General features: G+C 39.3%; 1 protein-coding gene across 11 annotated transcripts in view; it reads left to right on the top strand.

The window, feature by feature from the left end:
* The first annotated feature begins 2,899 nt into the window (after window positions 1-2,899).
* RPS6KC1 (ribosomal protein S6 kinase C1) overlaps window positions 2,900-12,970 on the top strand; it is a 321,171-nt gene continuing 311,100 nt past the window's right edge. For 6 of the 11 annotated variants that reach the window (XM_058700929.1, XM_058700930.1, XM_058700928.1 and 3 more), the window contains exon 1: window positions 2,900-3,160. In XM_058700929.1, the coding sequence (XP_058556912.1) occupies window positions 3,056-3,160 (105 nt within the window). In that variant the 5' untranslated portion in view covers window positions 2,900-3,055. The remainder of the gene's footprint in view (window positions 3,161-12,970) is intronic. The other 5 variants (XM_058700934.1, XM_058700936.1, XM_058700932.1 and 2 more) reach the window with 1 other exon arrangement.

Genomic DNA, 12,970 nt, shown 5'->3' with positions numbered 1-12,970 from the left:
CACTCTCAACAATAGCCAAATTATGGAAAGAGCCTAAATGTTCATCAACTGATGGGTAAAGAAATTGTGGTTTATATGTACAATGGAATACTACTTGGCAATGAGAAAGAATGAAATCTGGCCTTTTGTAGCAACGTGGATGGAACTGGAGAGTGTTACACTAAGTGAAATAAGTCATACAGAGAAAGACAGATTCCTTATGTTTTCACTCTTATGTGGATCCTGAGAAACTTAACAGAAGACCATGGGGGAGGGGAAGGGGAAAAAAAGTTAGAGAGGGAAGGAGGCAAACCGTAAGAGACTCTTAAAAACTGAGAATAAACTGAGGATTGATGGGGGGTGGGAAGGAGGGGTAAGTGGGTGATGGGCATTGAGGAGGGCACCTGTTGGGATGAGCACTGGGTGTTGTATGGAAACCAATTTGACAATAAATTTCATATTAAAAAAAAATAAAAGAAATTTCCTTAACGATGAATAAGGTAGTACATGTGCTTATTTGCCCTCATTATATCATTTTTGGTGAAATGGATATTTAGATCTTTTGCGTATTAAAACAGTAGAATTGGTTCTTTTTTACTATTGAATTATAGAAGCTCTTTATATATTTTGGATACAAATCCTTTATCAGATACATGTTTTGTAAATATTTTTCCCAATCTGTGGCTTGTTCTTTAATGGTATCTTTCACAATGAAGAAATTTTTAATTTTGATGAAGTCCAATTTATTAGTTTTTTTCTCTTGTAATTCACTTTTTGTTTCCTAAGAATCATTTGCCTAATCCAAAGTTACAAAGATTCTTTCCTGTGTTTCCTTCTAGAACTTTTACAGTTTTAGGTTTTACATTTATGGCAATGGTTCATGTTAAGTTGCTATTTGTAAATCCCAAGCAGGCTCCACACTCAGCTTGGGGCTGGAGGCAGGGCTCGATCCCACGGCCCTGGGATCATAACCTGAGCTGAAATCAAGAGTTGGATGCTCAACTGACTGAGCCACCCAGGTACTCCAACACTGAACCTTCTTAAAAGGAGAAATCAGCAAAAGAGGCTGAAAAGGAGTGAATGACTCAGAGTGTAAAAGAAAAAGCAAAGAGAATGCTGACTCATATACTAAGGACACAGAGGAGTTTTGAAAAGGTAGAAATGGTCAGAAATGTTCAAACTCTGAAAATATTGGGCAAGATGTGGTCATTAGAATTTTTTTTCAAAAGCCGTTTCTTAGTAGGAGTATAGTAGTGAAGGCTGATTGAAGTGAATATGGTAATGAACGTGTGATATCCCTGAATGTATAAATGTGGGATGTGTGAATACTGATGCAGATTACTAAAAAACAACTTAGGCAATTTTTACAATACAGGGAAGGAGAAAGAAGGAGGAAAAGAGGCAACTGTGATGATGTCCTTTTTTCTCATCTCAGCCTGGCTAATTCCTCTCTGTCTTTCAAGATTCAGTCATAGTTTCCCCTCTAACGGAAAACCCTTTACTCTGAGTTTGGTGTGCTCTACAGCACTCCACATATACATCTGTCATGGTACTTACAACAATATGTTTTAATTATTCTCTGTTTTTTCCCACTAGATGGTACTTGACAGCAGGGACTCTCTTTGTAACTCCAGTGCCTATCAGCATGATGTCTGGCACAAAGTAGGGGAATTCAGGTTTAATAAATGAATGGTAGATAGATTTGGGCATATGTAGGTTGGGACACAGAGGAGCCAGTGGTGAGGAAAAGATTAAAGGTATAGAAAGCAGAGTTGAGATGTCACTGATGGAACGAACAATGTCTTTAGGTCTGCCAAAGGGGATGGGTTTCAGCACACAGGTAGAGTGATTAGTCTTTAAAAGTAAAGGAAGGGAGGGGTGCCTGGGTGGCTCAGTCATTTAAGCCTCCAACCTCAGCTCAGGTCATGATCTCACAGCCCATGAGTTTGAGCCCCACGGGCTCTGTGCTGACTGCTCAGAGCCTGGAGCCTGCTTCAGAGTCTGCGTCTCCCTCTCTCTCGGCTCCTCCCCTGCTTGCACTCTGTCTCTGTCTCTCTCTCTCAAAAGTAAATAAACATAAAATAAAGAAGTAAGTAAATAATGAGGAAGGGATGTGTCCATGTCTCATACCAGAACAGAAATGTGAGAAGATGGAGGGGTTGGTACAGAGGACTCCTCCCCCTTCTTCTGAAAGAAAGGCAGGGACAAACGGTAGATGGGCAAGACTAGGAGGAACAGAGGGTTGAGGTGAATGGCAAAGACCTGGAATGAATGTTATGGGGAATAAGAAAATCCTGATCAAGGCAAGGTAAAGAATTGCCAAGCACTGGATAGCAACCAATTGAATGGGAAACTCTATCTTCATAGTAGCTTTTAGAGGTCGTGTGATTTTTTTTTTTTTTTTTCCAGTTAGACGCAGGTTCCAGGTTTTAGCATCCAAGGGGATGAATTTTAAGATAGACATAGGGTTGCGGGCCGCTGTGGACGTTGACAGGTGCACGGGTGGACGGGATTTGTCTTAGAAAAAAAGGAGCAGTTATGTCTGTGACAGTTCAGATGTTGTTGTGGGTGTGCAAAATGATCGGCCGTGAGTAGGTAAGGAAAGAAGACGCTAGGCTGGACTATCCCTCCGTCCCTTTACGACTCCATATAAGTTTGTACACAGGTTGGCCGAGGGTGTGGAGGACCGGGATCTCACCTGTGTGTCGTGGCTCTAACAGCGCTCAGAAAAATCTAGAAGGTGTCAAGAGCTAGCGCACAGAGACTTCGTTGGAGAAGTCTCAGGTATCCACAGTGACAAGAGAGGTAGTGCGACCACCTGATCCCTGATGCCAGGCCCCGGCCGGGACAGGGGCCAGCGTCCTGCGCGGAGTTTCCCCTCCCCCAGGACGCTGGAAAAGGCCTGACCCGGAAGCTTCTCTGCCGAGCCGGAAGTACAAGCCGAGCGGCGGAGGGCAGCCGTGGAGCCGCCGCCCCCTCGCCGCTTCGCGGCTGTTTGGGGATCCCGGACCGCGGCGGCGCCGGGTTGTCCTGATGGTCCCCGGCCGGCGGCGGCGGCGGCAGAGGCGGCGGGAGGATGACCTCTCCCCGGGAGCGGGGTGCCGACCTGGCCCGTTTCTACACTGTCACCGAGCCCCAGCGACATCCAAGGGGCTACACGGTGTATAAGGTCACCGCCCGGGTGAGTGCCGGTGTCAGGCGCGGGTAGAATCCTGAGTTGGGGCGTGAGGGACCAGGGTATGTGCCCTGGTGTGGGGGTACCTGACCCTGGGTCAGAGCCTGGGGTGGGACTGGGGGCTCCTAGTGCCTGGACCCGCGTCGGAGGTGGGGACTTCAGGAAGGCTGGGGTGGGTGCTGAGTGTTGGATGCTCGAGACTGTGCTGTAGAAGGTCGCGGTATTGCCCTCGTTCCAGGGTGGGGCAGGCGTTGATGGTTTCAAATGGATGACTCAGACCCTATCCCATTAGGACTTTCTCTTCTGAGGCTGAAATCTGCAGAAGTGGTTTTGCTTGCTTCCCAGGGATAGTGTAGATTGAAAAATTAACTTACATAATAAAATATATTTCTTCTCTTGACCTTTTATACAGTGGCAGGTTTGTACTGAGGCAGACAGATTCTTGAGAAGGATGTCGGTGTTAGGGTTACCAGCCTAGGACCTCTGTATCTGGTTGTGTCATTTTGCATCTGAGTTTTTCATGGTGTTCAGTAGGTGACATACGGGAAATTTTACCGGTGTGTGTGTGTGTGTGTGTGTGTGTGTGTCTTGTGTGAGTTGTTTTGAGGGCTATTTAAAAGTTGTGAGGCTTCTTTACATCAGCTAAGCAATTTTTAGTACCCACTTTGTTCATCATTGCTTTTGCGGTGGGTTTTAAAGAGAGTTTGCATCTCCCTGCTTGGAAAAGAAGAGTAACAAAAATAAGTCCGAATGTATGTAATGTATGTATGTATGAATGTGTGTGTATATTAGGCATTTTGAACATATTACCCAATGGAATTCTAATTTTAATGAGGAAACTGAGGTTCAAGGAAGTTTCACAACTTGACCAATTTTACATCATAAGGTAGGTGCACATTTGGGATTTCAGTCTAGTTTTGCTTAAGTCCAAGTTATATAAAAAGTTAAGAATTAACTTTATTATTATCATTAATTGTTAGAAAAGAGAGGTACAGATAGTAGTAATGCTAAATATACATTTGGAGGATGGCATAATCCTCTGTGTTAGCACAGGAAGTAGGATTTGAGAACTGTAAAGGTTAGGTATATTTAGGTAAACAGAGTTTGGCTCATGAGAGTGGTACGTGGTTTATGGAAATGGTGCACAATTCGGACAAATGTGAGAAGATGGGAGGAGCAAATTTGTTTAAAGATAAGACCAGGCCTGGTTATCTCAGAGGGTTATACTGAAGACAGAAGGAAATTTGTTACTTCCAGTTATGCAAGTAAGGTTGTTATATTGGTGGAGTGTTAGTTTCAGGTTAAGAAATTTTTTAAGACGAAAATTAAGGGACCCTTAGAATTACCACTTCTGAAACGTTTCTGGTAATTGGGCCCTTCAAAATCTACTTTCCTAACGTAGTTTATGGAATTAGAACAATCTTTAACATACATAGTGGTCCCTTCACAGCACCCTACTCATCCCATATGATAACATGTACCTCGATTATATTGTATTAACCTGGTTACATGTCAGTGTCTCTTAGTAGATCGACAGTGGGTCTCCATCACTGGTATTTGTTTCCTTTTACATCACCTGAGGCAGTGTATGGCACACAGTGTCGAAAAGAAATCGGTGGAATGTTTTCCTCGGCATTCTAGGCAGCACATCCAATCAATACATGTTTGGTTTGAGGCACTAAGTGCTATGAGGAATGCAAGACTGAATAAAGCATGTCCCTTCCTTTCAAGGATCTTCATAGAAGAGAGTAAACTGGACCTAAAGTAGTACAAGAGAGAATGTTAAATGCTTTCAGAGACTGCAGAAAAGAGCTGTGGGATTTCAGAAGATAGAGAGGTTGCTCTGGCTCAAGGGAGAAGGAGAAGAATTAAGATAGGTGGTGAAGGATGGGAAGACTCCAGACAGGTGAGAGAAAAGCAGAGGGCGTGGTAGGCAGAGGGGTGAATGGGAGGGATAGAGCCCATAAAGCCCTGAAGCTGTGTATGTGTGTGGAACTCGAATAGGAAACACTGGGTATGATTATTACTTGTAGTCTTACTTCACAGAAGGAAAGGTTAACCTCATTTACATCTTAAGTATCTTTTCTTAAGCTGTGAACTAATTTTTATGACCAACAGCTAATGTATGACAACATAAATTAGAACACGAAGTAGCACATTTCCTTAGAACTAACCAAATCTCTATGATATGCATGCTGCATATTGCCATGGTTATTTGAACTGGAAATTGCTTACACTGTGTTTTTTTCTCCTTGTAAATGGCCATTTCCTCATTTTTGCCTTCTGTTTTGCTTTTTTCATTTTAAGGCTTGAGGGTCATCATGGAGATGTACTTTTTAGAAAAAGTATGTGTAATATTATGAAACAAGTAAAATATTTATTATTTTTTGAGACTTAAGGAGAAAAACATCTTTCCTCAGGAGAATTAACCAAGTAAGTAGTGCTCCCCTGAGACAACTTCGTGAGCTAAAGATTAGGGATGTCTTCTGTGTTTCCAACTATTGATTTTCTCCTAGCTTTAGGAAGCAGTCCCTATATTCTTGATCCTTATAGCGTTCTTTATGTAGAAGTAGAATTAGAATCATGGGAAGTAAGTGCCATTGTTAAGTTTTAGGTAGCATAAGAGCTCTCTCATCTTTTTAAGACTCCTTTGTGCTTAGTTTTGCATTTCTCTGGAACCTAGCAGGCTTGACTAACGTTATGGCCAGTCACACGCTGGCTAACAGATTTCCTAGATAAGTTCTGTGTTGTTTATCAATTTTTATCTAGAATAAATATTTCTATTAAGAATTGGAAAGTTGTTTTATAGATTTCCTTGGTTCTTTACTTAAAGAAGACACAGATCTACAAGAACCATTACCAGTGTTTTTGGTTGTTTCACCATGCTATGTTAACAAAACTCATACTGTAATGCAGATTTCTGAACAGCATTAAACGAATGGCAAATTCTTGCCTGTATTCTTTCTGCAAGTATGGAAAGTATGCTTTCATTTTAATTTTTAATTTAATTTTTAAAAATTATTGTGTTTGTTTATTCGAGAGAGAGAGAGAGTGCATGCCTGCATGGGGAAGAGCAGAAAGGGAGGGAAAGAGAGAATCCCAAGCAGGCTCTATGTTGAGCATGGAACTGGCCCAGGACTTGATCTCGCAACCATGAGATCCTGACGACCATTTGTATATAAGTCTTTGTATAGACGTATGCTTTCTTTTTTCTTGATGGCATACAACCTTGTTTACTGTGGCTTTAAACTAAGTCTTGAAAGTAGGTTCTCTTTCTCAAAATTGTCTTGGCTGTTCTAGATTGTTTGCATTTCTGTATAAAGTTTAGAATCAGTTTGGCAAATTCTATAAACATGCCTACCCAGATTTTGATTGGCGTGCTTTGAGAATGTAGATCAGCTTCTACAGAAGCAGATATCTTAGTGATATTGATATCTTAGCAATATTGAATCTTCTGATCCATGTATCTTCCATTTATGTAGCCCTTTAAGCGACATTTTCTAATTTTCAGTGTGCAAGTCTTGTGTATACTTAAAGCAATTTAGGTTTGTTTTCAGACTGAGAATATGTAAGTCCTCATTTTATGTTGCTAACATTTGTTGAGTATTAAGAGCAAACACATGATGCTTACTATGAGTTGAGCACTGTTCTAAGAGTTTTATATAAATTAGGACATTTTCCACAGCAGCCCAATGAGTAGATGCTATTATTATTCTTACGTTATCAATGAGGAAATTGGGGCCCAGAGAGGTTAAGTAACTTGCCCAGGGTCACATGGCTAGCCAGGGGTGGAGTCTAGATTTGAGCCTAGTAGACTGGCCTGAGTCACAGTGCTTTTATCCCAGTGCTGTGCTGTTGACTACCTATGTTATAAAACACATTTCATTAGATTCTATGGGTGTATGTATGGGGAGACCTATGTGTCCCCACAGGGCCTTACTGTAGTTTGGCAAAACTGATGGGTACATGGAAAATACAGTAACTGTGATAATGTGAACAAAAAAGGGAGTAGGGAATGAAGGGAAGAAGTACTTAGCTTGATTTGAGTCTGAAAATTGCCATTTCTAAGGCTTCAAATTGAAACACTAGTTGTACTGCTTGGAAAGAACCTGCTTTCAATTCCTGACCATATTCTTGTATATGGCCTGCTTGTGCTAGGGAAAGGAATTATTTGTAGTTTCCCAAGTATGGTAGTACATTTCCACCCCCCCCCCCACCCCCCCCACCCCCCCCACCCCTTACCCTTACTTCTCTGTTAGATGCTGTTTCCTCTGTCTGGAAAGTTCTCTTTTGTGTTGGCATCCCTGCTCATCTGAAGTGTCAGCTCTTGCCCTGTGCTCTCCGGGAAGCCTTTCTTAGGTGTAGAACTCCATGTGTGTTATATGTGCCTCCATGAAAGCCTTTGTCATATTGTACTTGTTTGCTTCCTCCCCTGAGGGTGGGCTGCCTTTTTAACTTTGTGTTCTTGCTGCCTAGCTGGGAGATACTGCAGGAACTTGAGAGAGGCCTGGAAAGAGGCATTGTTTTTCTAAGTGTTCCTTTTTAAACTGATATACAGTAAAATTGACTTGTTATATACTTCTGTGAATCTTTACACATATAGATTCAAATATCCACCACCATCATCAGGAAACAGCACAGTTCCACATCCCCAAACACTCCCTCATGCTATCTCTTTTTCACACTTGTCTCCCCACCTCTTAGCCCTTTGGTGACCACTGATGTGCTCTCTACCTCTCTACTTCTGTCTTTCTGAGGGTGTTGTATAAATAGAATCGGCCAATATTTAACCTTTTGAGGATGTCTTTTCCCATTTTTTCATTGGGTTGTTTGTTTTCTAACTGTCGAATTTTGAGATTCTTTAGTTGTTCTGGATGTAAGTTTGTTGTCAGCTATGTGATTACAAATATTTTCTCCCAGTGTGTAGTGTATCTTTTCACTCTTAACAGTGTCTTTCACAAAGCCAAAAGTTTTAATTTTGGTAAATTCTTGTTTATAATTTTTTTTTTTTCTCGTATGAAGTGTGCTTTTAGTGTTTGATCTAAAAATTCTTTAATACCCCCAGGTCACAATTTTTTCCCCAGTGTTTCATTCTAGAAAATTGTTTTGCATTTTGCATTTAGCTCTATGATTCATTTTGAGTTTATTTTGTATAAGGTGTGAGGTTTAGGCAGAGGTTCATTTTTGCACACGTATGTTCAATTGCAACAAAACAGTGTTTAAGAGACTAGCCTTTTTTCTTTTTTTTCTTTTTTTAAATTGCATCTCTGTCAAAAATGTCAGCATTGTATATGTGGATCTGTTTCTGGATTCTCTATTTTGTTCTATACCACACTGTCTTGATTATGGTAGGTTTATCTTTATAGTAAGTCTTAAAATTAGGGAGTAGAATTCCTCCAACTTTATTCTTTTTCAAAATAGTTTTGACTATTCTAGTTCCTTTGCTTTTCTATATCAATTTTAGATCAGGTTGTCTATATCTATAGGAAATCCTAATGGGATTTTTATTAGAATTCCATTAAATCTATGGGTCAGTTTTTGGGAGAATTGAATCTTTACTCTGTTGAATCTGTAAATTTGCAAATGAACACAGTATGTCGTGCCATTAATTTAGATGTTCTTTGATTTCTTTCAACATTTTATGTTGACCGTATACAGATTCTGGACATTATTGTTAAATATATTCCTCAGTATTTCATCTTTTTGTAGCTATTGTAAGTAGTATTAAAAATTTGGTTTTCATAAGAGACTCTTAAGTACTGAGAACAAACTGAGGGTTGATGGGTAGTGGGGGAGAGGGGGAAGTGGGTGATGGGCATTGAGGAGGGTACCTATTGGGATGAGCACTGGGTGTTGTATGGAAACCAATTTGACAATAAATTATATTTAATATAAAAAAATAAAATGTGGTTGGAGAAAAAAATAAAAATTTGGTTTTCATTTTTTCATTGCTGGTATAAAGACATTTGAGTTCATTTTTGTGTTGACCTTATATCTATGACCTTTTCAAAGTTACTTATTAGTTTAGGAGTTTTTGGTAGAGTTCTCATCTTTTCCTACATAGACAATACATGTTTGGCAAAAGGGGCAGTTTTATTTTTTCCTTCTAGTCTGTATGTCCTTTATTTCTTTTTCTTGCCTTATTCTTGCGAGGACTTGTAGTACTAGGTCGAATAGGAGTGATGACAGTGGACATCCTTTCCTTGTTCCTGATCTTGGAAAGCATTCAGTCTTTTAATTATGATAGTCACTGTGGAGTTTTTGTATATGGGAGGCAGCAGATTTAATTTTTGGTTTTGTTAGCTTTTTATTTTGAAAGTAATGCATATTCATAAACATTGCAAGTAATAACTGAAGCCACTATAAGGAAATACAAGCCTACTAAATTTTAAACCCTTAATTAACTGTTTACATTATTACAAATGTTTAGTGTTAAAGTGGTGAGAATTACCACTCATTACCAGTTGTTAGATCAGTAGCTCCATGAAAGTTTCTTGAAGAAATAATCGGTGTGGGCTTACTCTGGAAATATTTTCAGTAAATGGAGTAGTCATGGGGCGCCTGGGTGGCTCAGTCGGTTAAGCGTCCGACTTCAGCTCAGGTCACCATCTCGCGGTCGGTGAGTTCGAGCCCGGCGTCGGGCTCTGGGCTGATGGCTCAGAGCCTGGAGCCTGCTTCCGATTCTGTGTCTCCCTCTCTCTCTGCCCCTCCCCCGTTCATGCTCTGTCTCTCTCTGTCTCAAAAATAAATTAAAAAAACGTTAAAAAAAATTTAAAAAAAAATGGAGTAGTCATGGGGGTGGGGGAAGATTAATTTATTGAAAAATGTATTTATGATTAGAAATTTTGAAAACTCATGGCTCTTAAGTTGTTCAGTTTTTTCCTAGAGTAATGTTTCATTCTACCTTTGTTTTTGACTCTTAATATTGTTTAATAGAAAACCATCTCACATACCAAAAACTTTAGTAAGCAGGTTTTAAAATTCTTTTTGTTTTCATTTTGTTTATTGACAACTTATATGCTTGGGCATTTGAGTTCACATTAAGATTTTATGTTAAACTGCAAACTTTAACAGTAAGCGTTTTGATTTTCCTTGAACTTTGGAAAATAGTTTACCTTAGAGTGGTGCTATAATGGTTGGTAAAATTTGAAGTGAGAAAAACAACTTTAACATTTATTGAGTATCCAAAAGTAACTTGCTGTTGTAGTTTCTTTATTCTCTCTTTAGATTTTGGGATTTTAATGATGTAGAAAGCAATAATTCCTTTCAACATACTACTTTTGTAAAAACTTGTTAGAAAGTGGAATGCCTAAATTTTTTTTCCCATTGACTTCTCTATCTTATATGGGAGTTCTTTCATTCCAGAGAACTAAACAGTGTCGTAAAGTGTCTAATTATGGTTTGTGCAGGTGCTGTCTCTTGGGTCCAGACTACCTGGTTGGCAGGTGATTAACCAACCCAAATATTCTTGCCAACCAGTGACACCTGCAGCTCTGCAGGGAAAAGAGGGAGAGAGGAACTGAGATGCAGGTGACGGGGTGGGAGGGAAGGTTGAGTTTGGTAGGAGGACTGCGTGAGCTGGGCACTTTGAGGTATCTCCTCTTCTTGCCAGGGTGTGTGTGTGTGTGTGTGTGTGTGTGTGTGTGTGTGTATGAAATGCAGTTTAAAGGCGTCAGTATATTTATATGAAAGTATGGATTTTGTGAAACTCAAATGTCTGAAAGTCAGGATTGCGTGCATTACATTGATGAATGTGCCATTTGGTTTACCTAATGGGCACGATGGGAAATGTTCACTATAGTGTAACCTTACATTTTCGTATATCCAATTATTCCCATCCTACATTTGGAGAGTCATATCTTTGAGAAATGGAGAGTGGGCATGTCCCTCTCTCTCTCTCTCTCTTTTTTTTCCATGTTTGATTATTTGTATCTTGACACTAAGTTTTAAAAAGAATGTTACTTTTGTAAACCCTTTATCTTCTTAGCTCTGCTATTACCAAACTAGTAGCTGAACAGCCATCAGATTTGACTGTAATAAGTTGCTCATAAAAGTAGCTTCTTAAAATTTATATTTGACTCATTCCTACTTGGTTCTAAAGGGACTTATTTTGTGATCATTTTTTTGTAGGCGATATAATATGTTTGAATAATTTTTGTAGCTTTGTTTTCTAGGAACTATCAATCTCATGAAGAAGACAATTCTTTTGTGTAGGTCTGAGTTAAGAGAGTGATTTCAAATCATAATTTTGATGGTAATTAGATAAATGAGTATTTTAGACTTGACTTTTAAGGAAACTTGGTAATACTTATTCAAAAGTAACATAAAATAAATTTTATATAAAATAATTTATATAAAATAAATTATTTTTATATTTTATATTTATATAAATACATATTTATATTTTAATAAGATTTATATATTTATATTTTATATTTGTATGAAATAATTTATTATTTATATAAAATAAATTAACACTGTGAAATGGATACAGAGGACCTAATTACTGTATGATCTGTTGATTATTATGGTCCTGAGCTAGGCCAAGCCCTAACCTCAGGTCTTTGTTTTAAAGATAGGCAAGAGGGCTCGTTTTAAAAGTTTTTTTTTTTTTTTTAATGTTTATTTTTGAGACAGAGAGAGACTGAGCATGAATGGGGGAGGGGCAGAGAGAGAGGGAGACACAGAATCGGAAGCAGGCTCCAGGCTCTGAGCCATCAGCCCAGAGCCCGATGCGGGGCTCGAACTCACGGACCGTGAGATCGTGACCTGAGCTGAAGTTGGACGCTTAACCGACTGAGCCACCCAGGCGCCCCAAGAGGGCTCGTTTTAAGGTTGCTTTTTCTTTGGTTTATTACCCAACTGGTAAAAAAAAAGCAGTTAGTGGCTAGTACTAGAGCCTGTATTCAAACCCCTTTCTTAGCGCCTTCTCTTCTGCCAAAGCACTTCTTCGGCTGCTATTTTTTGGTTGACTTACATTTCTCTGTAAAAGACAAAATGGATTTACCTAATAGGCATCAGGAATATTACTTGCATACTTGGAATTTTAATCTTTAGGAGGGCTGATTTGGTTATGTACTGGAAGGACTACTTTGTTTGGAATCATGGCTCTGAGATCCAGTCCTGCCTGTAACTGATTAATATGTTTAGTATTAGTAATGCTCTTGGGCTTGGTTATCTTGTCCTGCCAGGCAGGGTGGTTGTGATGATTAAATGAAGTAAAGGATTTAATATCTTAGCACAGTAGGAGACAGTTACCTTCACTGTAAGCCCTTATTTGTTTTCCTAAATTCAGAATTTGCTGTTGGCATTAACAGGGGCAGATAGACTACAGATTTTACAGCGGCATTTCCCAAATGTGTTCCAAATTTAGTGGATGTTGCACTAAGTAAATAAAATAACAACAAATAACATGATAAAAATAAAAAGTGGAGTGGATAGATGACCTGGGGAAATACTGTTTTATTTTCCTTTTGGAGATTTACTAGGCATAATAATATATTAAAGGCCTTTAGAAATTCTGCTCTAAAAAACATTTCTTTTTTAAATAAAGGTAGGCGTGCCTGGGTGGCTCAGTCGGTTAAGCGGCCGACTTCGGCTCAGGTCATGATCTCGCAGTCCGTGAGTTTGAGCCCCGCGTCGGGCTCTGTGCTGACAGCTCAGAGCCTGGAGCCTGTTTCAGATTCTGTGTCTCCCTCTCTCTGACCCTCCCCGTTCATGCTCTGTCTCTCTCTGTCTCAAAAATAAATAAAACGTTAAAAAAAAAAATTTAAAATAAATAAATAAATAAATAAATAAATAAATAAATAAGTAAAT

The sequence above is a fragment of the Neofelis nebulosa genome, chromosome 15 (genome assembly GCF_028018385.1).
Source record: "Neofelis nebulosa isolate mNeoNeb1 chromosome 15, mNeoNeb1.pri, whole genome shotgun sequence".
NCBI lineage: Eukaryota > Metazoa > Chordata > Mammalia > Carnivora > Felidae > Neofelis > Neofelis nebulosa.
Note: the sequence above shows the minus strand (reverse complement) of the source record. Positions and strands in the feature narration are given on the sequence as shown.